Genomic DNA, 12,428 nt, shown 5'->3' with positions numbered 1-12,428 from the left:
AAAAAAAAAAAAAAAAAGTTATGACCAACCAATTACAACAACATCGGGGGTGCAAATCTACCACATCCAACTCGAAATAGGTGTGATTTTCCAAAATGAAAGTATGGAATCTAAGACTAATATAAATGGGCTAAGATTGTAGATAACAAAACATAAAGCAGACTCTGAGTATCAGCAGCTCGGAATGCAAAAACATAATGAGCTAAAGGTTCATAAAAAATATAACTAAACCTCAAAAAAAATTATTTAAAGAAAACTGGAATAGGCATTTACCGAGATTTTTATAAGCAATTGCCATGGTATTTAAAGCAGCTTTCCTAAGTTCACCATCTCGTTCTGACGTCAGAGCCGCAACAAGTTGCAGAGATTTTAATTGACCACTTATCTGGTTAGAGTGAATAGTTCAAGTAAGTAGATCGCTAATGATAATATTAAAAGAAAATTATAGGGAAAGGCGAAATAGCTCTAGGAACTAAGCATCTTTAAAGACTATTAACTTACCTCGGCACTATGAGCATCCATCAAGAAACCAATGAGATCAACACATTCTATCCGAGACCGGTTGTTTTTGGAGCGCAGACCCTCCAAAATATAAGGAAACAGCTTTGATGCAGAATACAGGGAAGCAATTTGCTTTGTCAGCTCTCGCATTTTTTCTCGCACCTGAGCAATATTATGTCCCGACTGAAAACAGAAACAAAACCAAGAATAGCAATTAAGAAGGTTAGATCCTCTTCAAAAAAATGCTGAATAAAAGGAATAATGATATCACGCTAACAATATATTGCATTAATAAATCCATAACAAAAGCCATCCAAGCTAAGTTATACAAATCACACCTTCTCCATTAGACATGGAAGAAAAATTGCTGCTTCTGATTCAGTCAGATGATAACCCTCATCTTTCAGTGCATCAAATAATTCAGGTAAGAACTCCAGTACCTGTTTTTATTTGAAATTTTTTAATGTATTCAGATGCTATAAGATGAACAACCAACATTTCCATTACCGAGTGGATGCTGAATTTGAAAACCTTAAAAAGTAAATATGGCATCGAACGTATTAGAGGAGTACCTTCAACAAGCATGTTGTGTTCGACTCACAGAACCGCAGAACAAACCATTTCAAAAGTATATCAAGAAGTTCGACCATGTCCTTGGCACTGGATGGAAGAGTCTGTAAAACCAACAGAAAATCTGACAGGGCCCTTATCATTAATAGTATTCGATATGAATAAAGAGAAAAAAACAAGCCTACCTTGTGTAACAATTCAAGCCCATCAACTTGTTTTTTGAAGTCTGTGCTCAGAAGTCGTCTGTGAAGGTCTTCCCTGAAGTACTTCATGAAATCGTTCTGAAGCAAAGGTTCAATTCATATTCACAGCATTAATGATGATAAAGAAAGTTTGATAATTTCACTAAACATAAAGAGTCCATAGATGTCCAAACGGAAACCTCGAGATCTTGAATTTGCTCCAATCGAAGTTCCTCAAATTTAAATCTGCGTACAACCATTCTCTCCCTCTCTTCCTGCAGATACATATTTCGGGTCACAATGGTATGAAAGTTCACCTTCACATAGTCATAAATAGTCCAAACATACCTTGTTTGAGTCTTTGATATTGAACAAAGCCTGAGACTGTAAGGCAAGATCGTGAACAGAAGCAACGGATTCAGGCCTGGAACCCTTAACAGGAACAGCTCTCTGTTAAAGGAAAATGAAAGAATGAGCAATTGCTATCCAACAAAGTAGAGGTTCCCCAGCCCTAAAGACATACCAAAGAACTGCCTTTGCTGGCATGCTTCCCACGATCTCCTGGAGCATTCGAGGCAGATTTTCCAATCTTTGAACTATTTTTTGATGCACCACCAGTTGAAGTTCCTTTTGCAGGTTCAAATGTTTCTGGAAAAAGAGCACTTTAACACACTAACATGCAACTAAGTCAAAAACAGAAAAGAAGGGGAGTGAGAACACACCTTGGAATGCTGCAGATGGGTTGAGTCGTTCAAGAATCAGAGCTACAGCAGGTCCACGTATATCTCTCAATGTCTTGGTCACCTGAAATAAAAAGGTTCAATCGACTGTACCATTGACAAGACTGCCATATTTGCACAATTTACAGAACAAGACATCTGAGAATTCTAGCCACATACTACTTCTTGTCCAGAAACTCTGACAACTTCAACAATACATGCTTCTGCAGCTTTCCGAACTTCTGATGATTTATCCTAAAATGATGCACACACAGGCGGAGGTAAATATTCGGATACAACCTAGGGTAATTGAAAACTCAAAGCATTTCTAATGCAAGAATACCGTCAGAGCAATTGCAGCTGGTTTCAATAGTTGCACAGCATCAGATGATTCGTTCATTCCAGAAAGATGCTTTGATAACCAATCAAAAAGATCTTTTTTGCCTTCCGCGCCTATCTTTGGTTCAGCAAAAGCTCCAACAATGTATGGGACCTACAAACCCAGCATATGAAAATACTAAATAAACAGCAAACAAGTTGAAGATGCCACAAGAGAAGAACAACAAAAAATTGACAGCAGTACTTACCATCTTATCAAGTTGGACAGCTGCAAACCAGGCATCTAAGGCATTCACAGTGCATTCCCTCATGTGTTTTTTATTGTCACCAATGCATTTCAGAACATCTGATAAAATACCCTGTACCGAACCAAAATTTTCAAGTTATGTGGAAACCTCCAAAATAGGAGGAAAGAATATTAGTCTCGTATTTATAAGAAGTTAAATAATAAACCTTGCTAGCCTTTTCAACTGCCGGGCCCATTGCAGATGCAACCCCTCCAACAGTTGACAAGGTTGTCATCACTAAGTTTTTGTTACTGTCATTTAGCCGGCCTCTAAGAGCAGCAAATAACTCCGCTGATGGTTCCATAACAAAAACAACAGTTAGATAAAGAATATTTATCACCAAACATGATTGTGTAGCTGTGTCAATGCAAAATATCCACCAAAATCATCTAACTGAACAACCACTTTCCAAGTTCAACAAGGCATGTAAGATGCAAATGCAATACAGTGTCCTACCAGTTCCAGTAGGTTGTATGCGCTTATTGGCTTCTTCCAAAATCTTATTGACTGCTTCAATCGATTCCAAACGGACCTTGAATAAACAACAAAATAGGAGCAGGTTAACATCATGATCTTTTTTACGTTTTAATCAGTACCACCCTCATAATCGCCACATGCAAGTTTGCATGTCGGGAGGAAACAGACAGGTTCACGTCAGGTACATATCCATGTAGTTATGTAGTCAAGGCCATGGGACAGCGACAAGTCCCAGTAAATGAAAAAAAAAAAGGGTACAGCTGGTACAAATTTTGGTGGGCTGGGGTCAGGTCAGCTTCAGCCAAAGGATTCGCAGGGAAAGCCATTCACAGTGCCCTTCAATGGAAGTCCAATCCCTCAGTTCATGGTTCGAACTTTTACAACACCAAATTCAACACAACGTGAAATGACTATGAACACATGATTTACCTTCCAGTCAGAGCTGCCCATGTTCTTTATTAGAGTAGGAGTTATTTTTGCGCTAATATCCTCACGAGGTAGACCATCCAAACCACCAGTAGATGCAGATGACGCCAAGTCTACTGCCTTCACTGTTTTTTTAGGAGCAGCCGCAGCACCCTGTTGCAAGAGGAAAAAATAAGCGCAAGAGGTAACATGTCGGGGAACTAAGAGGAAAAAACACAGTTAAGCAATGAGCTTATATACCTCGAATGGATTCTTTTCGTACTCTGCCTCGAGTGTGCTAAGAAGTGCGGGCTTCACATCAGTCATAAACCCTTTGATATCTGCCACAAAAACAAATAAAAGATAAAACGCCGGAAAAATTAATAATCACAAACTGTACATCATAACAGGCCACAACAGGAAAAGAAAACGAAAAAAAGTGATCACCTGGGCCAACAAATTTATGTAATGAACCAATCAGCTTAATAGTTGAATTTCTTGTGGCAGCCGTACTTGACTGCAGTCCAGTGTCTTTACAGAAATCAATCAAGTCCTGCAAAAAGAATTCATACTCATGAGAGGGGGTACTGTGTGTATCTGTGAAGTGTCATGAGAGCATATGGTTGCAAAGAAAGATGGACACACCTTTAACTTTAAATGCAAAACACCAAAGTCTTCGACTGCAGATACCATCCATGCAATTCCTTCACTGAGAACCTTAGGATTCTTGTGGTCTTTCATTATTTTATACAGCTACAAAGAGCAGAAAATGCAAGCATTTATAATCAGAAGACGGATAACCAAAGGAAACAATTGCTATTTCTTGCAAATAAAAAATGAAGTCGAGAAACAAAATACTGATATCCACCTCCTGTAAACAGTTGGGAGCTAATATATAACTACAGCTAATCCAAGCTGGCAGTTTAACTTACTCTCTCAAAAACAAATCCAGGACCAACTGCCTCTGAGAAAGTAGTAAGACACTTCATTGCATGAACTCGGGTCTTAATATCTGCTACACGCTCACTTATACCTGATAATAAAGAGCAGTGAGTATATCAAGTCCACTGCATGCCGTAAAATGGAGCATAGAGAAAGTGAGAAACTATCCAAATAGATACATAACCAACAAGCAAGGAACAACAGAACGCCGTCATGGCATAATAATACATACTACTTCCAAGTAACTATATGCTTTATTTTTGATTAGCTGTGTTTTAGAACTAGAATTATTGCATTTAGCAAGCAATACATCGATTTGTAACTACATGTTACATTCAATCACAATTTTGTGCAAGTACCAAATCTAGCATGATAACGTGCAACCCTATTAAACTGTCTACGAGCGTTGAGCATAGTGCTGCGAGGGTGTCTAACACGATAGTATATCAATAAAATTGAGTATCCTCGTTTCCAAGGCACAAAAGTTTATGGCGAAGAAACACAAGTAGTGGTTCTCAGAATTTAGTCTAACAAACACAATTGCTGGTTAAGTTGATTTAATATCAACTCATAATTTAGTCCCCTCTATAAGTTTAGGCCCAAATTTACAAAATGCACCTTCTGGTAGTATAATGTAATGCCAAATACTTACCAAGAATGCAAAGCACAACACATTTTTTTGGGAATTTTGATACTGTGGCAGCTATATGCGTAATGACTTCAATAACCTGTTGCTGAACCTGCAACAAACAAACAAAGGCGGATGAAAATTTGTCGTGATCTCAAAAAAATGAACAAAATGTTGTTTGGCCAAATATAAAAGGAATAAACAAAGTACCTGAACATTTTTCTCATTCCACCCAGGAATATTACACAGCAAACGAATCAAAATCTCGGCTGACTTGTCAAGTTCTTGAAGACCTTCTACTTGCTCTTTCAGAGCAACAATTGCTGCATCCGGATGTAATTAATTTAATATAGACTCGAGAAATTTAAAATAATTCATATCAATATCAATAGTAAAGAAAAGATATACAATCCATTTTTACAACATTTGCATTAAGATCTCTAAGAAATTAAAACAGGGCAATGCAAAAGTGAAAAGACAATTATGTCTTTACCACAAGAACTCTATAATAGATCGAGCTTGGGACTACAAACTTAAGCCTTCATAGTTAACATACATATTAAAGACTGAAGCATTCGGCATTGCTGCTAAATAAGTGACTCCAAATAGAATGAAGTCTAGAGATCACAAAAACACAAAAGAAATTATAAACAAAATAAAAATCAAACCTTCCAGTCGTTCCTTCCATACACTACTCTTTAATTGAGAAATCGTATCTGCTTGCAACAGGGAACCTAATCTGCTCTCAATTTCATCTAGACTCATATCTGCAGGCTGAAAACATCGCACAACCAAATTGTAATGCTGCAAATTCTAGGATCACAAACAGTAGCACCTTTATGCAACACAAGTCAGCAATTAGGACACGTCTAATTGATGCTTTACCTCAACAACTTCATGTTCAACTACTGCAGAGGGTTTCGCCTGTCCACTTCCACTCTTGCTGGCTCCCGGCTTCGTTGAACCACTCTTCTTAGCAACCGCCTAATAAACCATGAAAGTGGCGTAAGAAAAAACTAAGAAAAAAAAATGAAGCACTTACGTGTAAACTTATTATCAGCAATGTCATAAATACATTTTATAATAACAAGACAAATTGATCAAAAGAAAATACTAACAGCAGCTTGAACGACCGGTTTCTTCCCACTCAGCATGCTTGCAGCTGATTTTCGAACAACTGCAGTCTGCAAAGAGATAATAGTTCAGTGGAGAATCTTTAGTTTTAACTAAACAGCTTTAACAAAAACAAAGCAGCGGCAAAATTGTGCTCAAAGAACTCAATGAAAGCACTCTAACATTGGCACAAAAAGCAGAACTTCTGTTAACGAATATAAAATTGTAAGTACTTAACAATTAACAGCAGTATATAGGTTATACATAGAACAAAAGCACGGACAAGGGAACAAAAATTTGTAGACAACAGACACATAAAAACGAGATACATAATACATAATATAACAACTGCATGATCATCACAAACTCAAACCATCAAATCAATAAGAAAATGAACCTCTAACCAAAAGAATTTAACCAACCTCTGAAGATGAGATGCCCCCACCTGATCCTGATGCTGGAGCTGGCGTATCACAACAAAAAAAAGTTAGGCAGTGCAAGCATCCAAGAATTCATGAGGAAAACAAAATAACAACCAAAAGTAGCAAACAGCAGAAAAATAAAATTAGTCATCCAAACCTGAGGCTGTAGCAGGAACAAGGCCACCTTCTGAACCCGCAATCATTTCGGTAAGCTTCTTTTTCCTAACCTCGTCAAGTTTTTCCAATGATCTTTCTAAAGGTCTCATTCCAACAGACTGCAAGAGTAAAAACAAGGCAGCAATGTAAACATTCTGATACCAAAAGGAAACTCAGGAGGCTCAAATAATAATCATTTGCATGCTTCATTCTCCAGTTCCCTAAAATGCTTCAGATTTTTACAATGAAAAATAAAAACAAGAGACAAAACACAGCTGTACCAACCTTAGCAATTGCTGCCAACACGGAAAAAGATGCATCTCTAACATCTGGGGTTCCGTCATTCAGACACTACATTTGACAGGATTACTTATATCGTGAGATTTCACATGCAGAAATTTATACTTTTGTCAAGGCTGAGCCAAGAAAGAATCTGGACTACATGCTATTATGTAGAAAGTTTAAAACAAACTGACCTCCATACATATGGGAACGTAATCCTTGTGCAATTTCAGAACCACAGCCTTGTTGCTTGTTTCAATACAAAATGTGACCCAATTCAAAGTTAAGGAACGAACAAGAGGAACTTTGTTTTTTACAGCTGTCTTAACATCTGCATGGACGCATAAAACAGAACATTTATTGAAAATATCAAATAGCATTTCAATGTTACCCGTCAAAATAAAAGTTGACTTGAAATATCAGAACTAGAAAAGGCCCATAGAAAATGATTACTACGATGAATGAATACAAGAACTAGAAAGACCAACAACAAACTTCAAATACTTCAGGTCCAGCTCATGCAAAAGTCAATCAAACTATAATTTCACATGACAAAACTTTTAAGGGGACAAATCTAATAGTTGACAAAAGCTTTAGCTAGTCATGTTAAAAGAAAGATTCGTGACCAATAAATACTTCACATTATTACAATGGAATTGGAAATAGCAATTTCACGTCAAACGAACAAATATATTGCACCTCGATAAAGTCATTAAATATATTGCACTCCAATAAAGTCACTAGTTTCCAAGATTTGAAAACAACCATCCCCAAAAAATATCCAATCTCCACAAGAAGAAGTGGATGAATCATCCTCGGATGTCTACATAATTAAAAGGGGCAGGCAGCTAGACTCGGACATAAGCAGATAATATGGGTCAAAGGGTTCAAGATATTGAGCGTTGAATGCAAAACATCAGTAACCACTTGTATCATGTTTAGTTGGCAGTGTTCAGTTAGCAATGAGCTAATAAGAAAAACATACACGCAAAGTAGCAACTTTAACAACTTACCTTCAACAACATCTGGAAGAGTAAAGCACCCAGCTTTGTGCATAGCTTGGAGGGTCTGACTGAGAGCTTCTGTTACAGTTGGTTTCTTTTCTTTAAGTTTTTCCTGGATGAAATAAAGAGAAGTGGATAAATCTTACAGAAATAGGCTACAAAACGATTTTGCAAAAGGCAATTTTGCTAAGCAGCAGCGGTCACCAATACCATTGGCAGAGCCATAACTAACAGAATAAAGCTACGAACTGGAAGGTTGTATGCCTAACATTCAAGTCTAAGGCGGGTGAGGCATTTAGATTGCCTAATCAAGAAAGAGTACTGTCCAAGGTTTAGCCAGCAGGCTTTGCATTGGATTTGTCATTTTAAAGGAAACCAGAAACAAGGATTGGAAAAGGGAGCCTCGTATACAACTTAAAAATCAAAAGTACCAAACTAAGCAATTGTGATGCAGTTCTACACAATTGAAATAGTAAAACTGTGCACCTATGTTGAGCATTTGTACCAAAAACATAAATTGAACATTAATCATATTTCCATGAATGAAAGTAATCCCCCAATCTGCAGCAAGAGAAACCTGTGGTCTCAAGGAAGAAAATACTCACAAGCAAAACTGGCAAAATGAAACGTGAGCTTCCAGAAAAATGATTTCGTAGTCCGCTTGCAAGGTTTCCAATAGCTTGGATAGCTTCAACTGCTACAGCAATATTTACATCGGTAATAAGCTGCAAATGCAAACACACACTTAATAAACCTCCTACTTTTAATCAATAACCAAATACATCTTAGTAGCTTAATACTGACACAGAGCCAAGTGTATTATAAAAACAATCCCCAATATCCATAAACGCGTCATGCTAGTGAGATACTTAAACAAGTGAAAAATATATAACAGCTCATTCTGAACACGGGACAGACCGACTCAATACTCATCAAGACGGAGAAACAGGTTTTGCCAAGTCTCGCACAAATGTCATTCTAGCAAGATAACTTTATCATAATTCTTTTATAAAAATGCCTGATACTTGGATAACTACAGGTCAGGGGCGGAGCCACATGGAAGGGTGGGTGTGCAATTGCCCACCCAGCCCAACTGGCTCCCAAGCCCAACTATGATCACTTAAGCCAAATTTCTGGCATTTTAGCCCATTTGCATCCCCTAAAATATGTGTCGATTGGTAACCTGCCCACCCATTTACTAAAACCTGGCTCCGCCCCTGCTACAGGTGCGGGGAAAATATATACAAACAGAAATTTTTACATTGACAATGCTCAAAAGAGCAACCCTTTAAGAAATGGAGTAAGAGAGGGAACCTTCTTGAGGGTACGGCAAACTTCACTAAAATCACCAGGAGCAATTCTTTTTGTTGAAGCAAGCTTAGTTAGCTCTGCCACAGCCTCCTTCCTTTCCGACCACTTGGTAGCTTTCTGAAATCAAATAGAAAAAGGCCAAGCATATTAAAAAAAAGAGCAGAAAAGCTTAAGGAATTTCAATAACCTGTGTTAAATGTAATGAGAGAACACTAACCACTCCATCCCAGAACCCGGACTTCTCTAATGGAGTAAGAATATCAACAGGATCAACAAGTTCATACTCATCTATTTCTTGGGGAACTGACAAAAAAGAATTAACATCAGAAAACGCATCAATACAAGTTTGTGAAAAAAATAAAAAAATCACAAAGATAAAATGGGAGCATTCAAGACCACTGACCAAGCTAAACCAGTTGAAAAATTCCATAAAGTTAATTTATTACCATCAGCAGCCGATTCTTCAGAAGGTCCGGTACCAACAACTTCAGACACTGCTTCTGGTTCTGGCTCCTTGTCTTGCTCAGATCTAATAACAAGCAAGTGAATTAAGCCTACTAGATAATAGATAAACATGATAAATTCGTGCATAACAACTGATCACAAACCAGCAAGCCAGAAAAAGTCCCAAAATTATTCTGATAGGTTTCAGATTTTAAAAACTTAAGAAAATGAATCCCAGAAAATTCACTCATTATGAGTGAGATGGCAAACCACCTTATCTTTCTTGTCGGCCTAGCTCCCGATGTAACATTGACAAGCTCCGCCTCCAGTTCTTTTTTCTTAAAAGAACAAATTAATAAAATATTAGTATACCTATTAAACTAACAAAACAGCAAAAATAAACACATGTAACAGATCAAAATTGCCATAAAACTCGTGTAAAAACAAAATAAAATAGAACTGCCATAAATTTATACTCACCATGGTGTCGCGCATTTTTTCAAACAAAATTGACTTTACTGGATCTTTTCCAATCCAACGACACAGCTCAAGTGTCAGTCCTTTAGAAGACGCGCGGACATTCTGATCTTGGTGGTCAAAAAGTTCAGGTAACATCTTCAAAATTCTTTTAGGAGGGACAACTTTAGACCCAAAGTCGCTGAATAAAAGCAAAGAATACAGTAATTCAGTTCACTTATCTCAAACAGATTATAAAGAAATTTAGACATAAACCACTGTGCAGACCTTAAAGCTTGAAACATGACATCAATAGCTGGAACAACTGCTTTAGCAACTTTAGCCTTAATTGCTTTCTCCATCGAATCCTGAAAGTTAAATATACCTTGTAAGAAATTTATATGTTCCAAAAAGGGCAAAGTCAGACATAACAGAGAAGAGCAAAGTCAGACAATCATATACATGGAGACGTATTTGAACCTTGAATATTAGAATACAGCTAAAAGGATTCTTAAGTATACCCAAAAAGGTGGGATGAGATAACACCCACAATGAAAACGATCCAGAATCCAATGAAAAGTTGTCATTAAATCTAGGAAGGAAGACAATCATGACCTCACTCATCATAACTCAACATCATTTAAGCTTGTTATCCTTCGATATAAGCTAATCAAGCATAACACTTTTGCTATGAGTACCTGAAATAATCAGATTTCGGAAAAAAATGACAGGAACTTTATTGTATAGGAAATGTCGTATAAGTTGCTGTGTTAAGAAATCAAGTAAAAGCTGATCCTGAGTATTAATGTTGAAACCTATTAAGTTCTCTCGCCTACTTGTTTATTTCAATTGCAATTCCTCTTCCTTTCTGGGAGTTTTAACAACAGAGTAATCGAGCTCTGAATCTCCATCTTAAGCAAAACAATTCAAGATATTTGTAGATGCAAATATAAAATTGATACATCATACACCAAGTCAGGACCTGGTTACATACTGCAAGAGCCTCCCTCTACTCAGTAGTGATATCCACGGTCCAAATCCTTATGCTTCCCCCAATGTGGTCCCCGGTGAATCAGATTCAAGTTCAGATGCTAGATGTTCAAAAGTAATGTGGGTTTACCGTGACTGTGAATCTATAATTTCTATGTAGTGAATCATGAGTACCATAAATCTTCAAATCCACCATCAATTTACTACTTTTCCCTCGAAGATACGGGAAATGTCCCACTTAAATTAGAAATACGACAGAAATTTTGGAAAAGGAAAGTTTGGGGCTTTACATCACTAAATATAACAAACTAGCATTAAGTTACAGAGTTCAATTATAAGTTTGCATAATCAACGAAATTCATCACTTTTAAAAGACATTGTTAGCACTACTAGAAACAACACTCTTACCAGGAATACGTCAGTGGCCTCCAACTCCACCCAAAGAAGAAACACTGCTTGTGACTTCTCCACTGTTTTAGGACGACCAGTGAGGCACTTTGCCACAATTGCATCACACACTTCTTTTGCATACCTGTAACAATATCAAACGAGTATAAGATATCAGCTCAAAACCTAAATGCATGTATTACAAAAACAGAAATTATCAATATCAAATAAAAACACTTCATTGTATTGTAGTACCTCCCAACATCGGCGTCGGCAGCTTTTAAATACGCGATTAGGGCATCTAAAGCTTTCTCTTGAACAGGAGCATTTGAATCTGCAACCGTCTTTCTAAACAACGGACCTAATCATAACAACAATAAACAACACCAGAGATCTATTAACTATGTACTATGACAACACATTTCAAACAAACAGATCTATTAAACTCCAAATTTTAGAAAATAAAATAATCCACGATCTGTGCCCTAGAAATTCAAAATTCAAAATTGAAGAACTAACCAAAATCTCTAAGACGAGGATCTTTAGGATCGGTAATGGAATCACATAAAGCAGCAAGGTCGAGATTTCCATCATTTCTAACTTTCCAATTTTTATGTAATAATCGATCTTCCCATGGTAGTTTCTTCGCCTCTTTCAATAACTTCTCATCCTCGGACATTTTTGTCTCTCTTTTTAAAAACTATAACTTAAACCTAGCTGATAATATATCAACAGCAATAATTCTTTGATTTTGAAAATCAGAGAGAGAGAGAGTAGTTTTTTTGGGTTATTTTGTATGCCGGCGAAAGCAGA

General features: G+C 37.0%; 1 protein-coding gene across 1 annotated transcript in view; it reads right to left on the bottom strand.

Annotated features, from left to right (window-relative positions):
- LOC113306287 (protein MOR1-like) overlaps positions 1-12,422 on the bottom strand; it is a 16,948-nt gene extending 4,526 nt beyond the window's left edge. Inside the window, 39 exon segments of the mRNA XM_026555243.1 lie at positions 227-385; positions 502-684; positions 840-941; positions 1,074-1,175; positions 1,257-1,352; positions 1,454-1,528; positions 1,602-1,703; positions 1,777-1,901; positions 1,976-2,057; positions 2,153-2,227; positions 2,316-2,465; positions 2,560-2,670; positions 2,765-2,889; positions 3,055-3,130; positions 3,505-3,654; positions 3,742-3,821; positions 3,928-4,033; positions 4,126-4,233; positions 4,413-4,513; positions 5,075-5,162; positions 5,261-5,373; positions 5,719-5,824; positions 5,936-6,034; positions 6,169-6,234; positions 6,586-6,626; positions 6,743-6,860; positions 7,027-7,092; positions 7,218-7,354; positions 8,037-8,139; positions 8,633-8,752; positions 9,342-9,455; positions 9,556-9,641; positions 9,785-9,867; positions 10,056-10,120; positions 10,263-10,440; positions 10,527-10,606; positions 11,637-11,760; positions 11,871-11,976; positions 12,135-12,422. Coding sequence (XP_026411028.1) covers positions 227-385; positions 502-684; positions 840-941; positions 1,074-1,175; positions 1,257-1,352; positions 1,454-1,528; positions 1,602-1,703; positions 1,777-1,901; positions 1,976-2,057; positions 2,153-2,227; positions 2,316-2,465; positions 2,560-2,670; positions 2,765-2,889; positions 3,055-3,130; positions 3,505-3,654; positions 3,742-3,821; positions 3,928-4,033; positions 4,126-4,233; positions 4,413-4,513; positions 5,075-5,162; positions 5,261-5,373; positions 5,719-5,824; positions 5,936-6,034; positions 6,169-6,234; positions 6,586-6,626; positions 6,743-6,860; positions 7,027-7,092; positions 7,218-7,354; positions 8,037-8,139; positions 8,633-8,752; positions 9,342-9,455; positions 9,556-9,641; positions 9,785-9,867; positions 10,056-10,120; positions 10,263-10,440; positions 10,527-10,606; positions 11,637-11,760; positions 11,871-11,976; positions 12,135-12,294 — 4,161 coding nt within the window. The 5' untranslated portion in view covers positions 12,295-12,422.
- Positions 12,423-12,428: the final 6 nt, after the last annotated feature.

This window comes from Papaver somniferum, chromosome 1, assembly GCF_003573695.1.
Source record: "Papaver somniferum cultivar HN1 chromosome 1, ASM357369v1, whole genome shotgun sequence".
Lineage (NCBI taxonomy): Eukaryota > Viridiplantae > Streptophyta > Magnoliopsida > Ranunculales > Papaveraceae > Papaver > Papaver somniferum.
The sequence above is the reverse complement of the archived record's forward strand: the minus strand, read 5'-3'. Positions and strand labels throughout refer to the sequence as shown.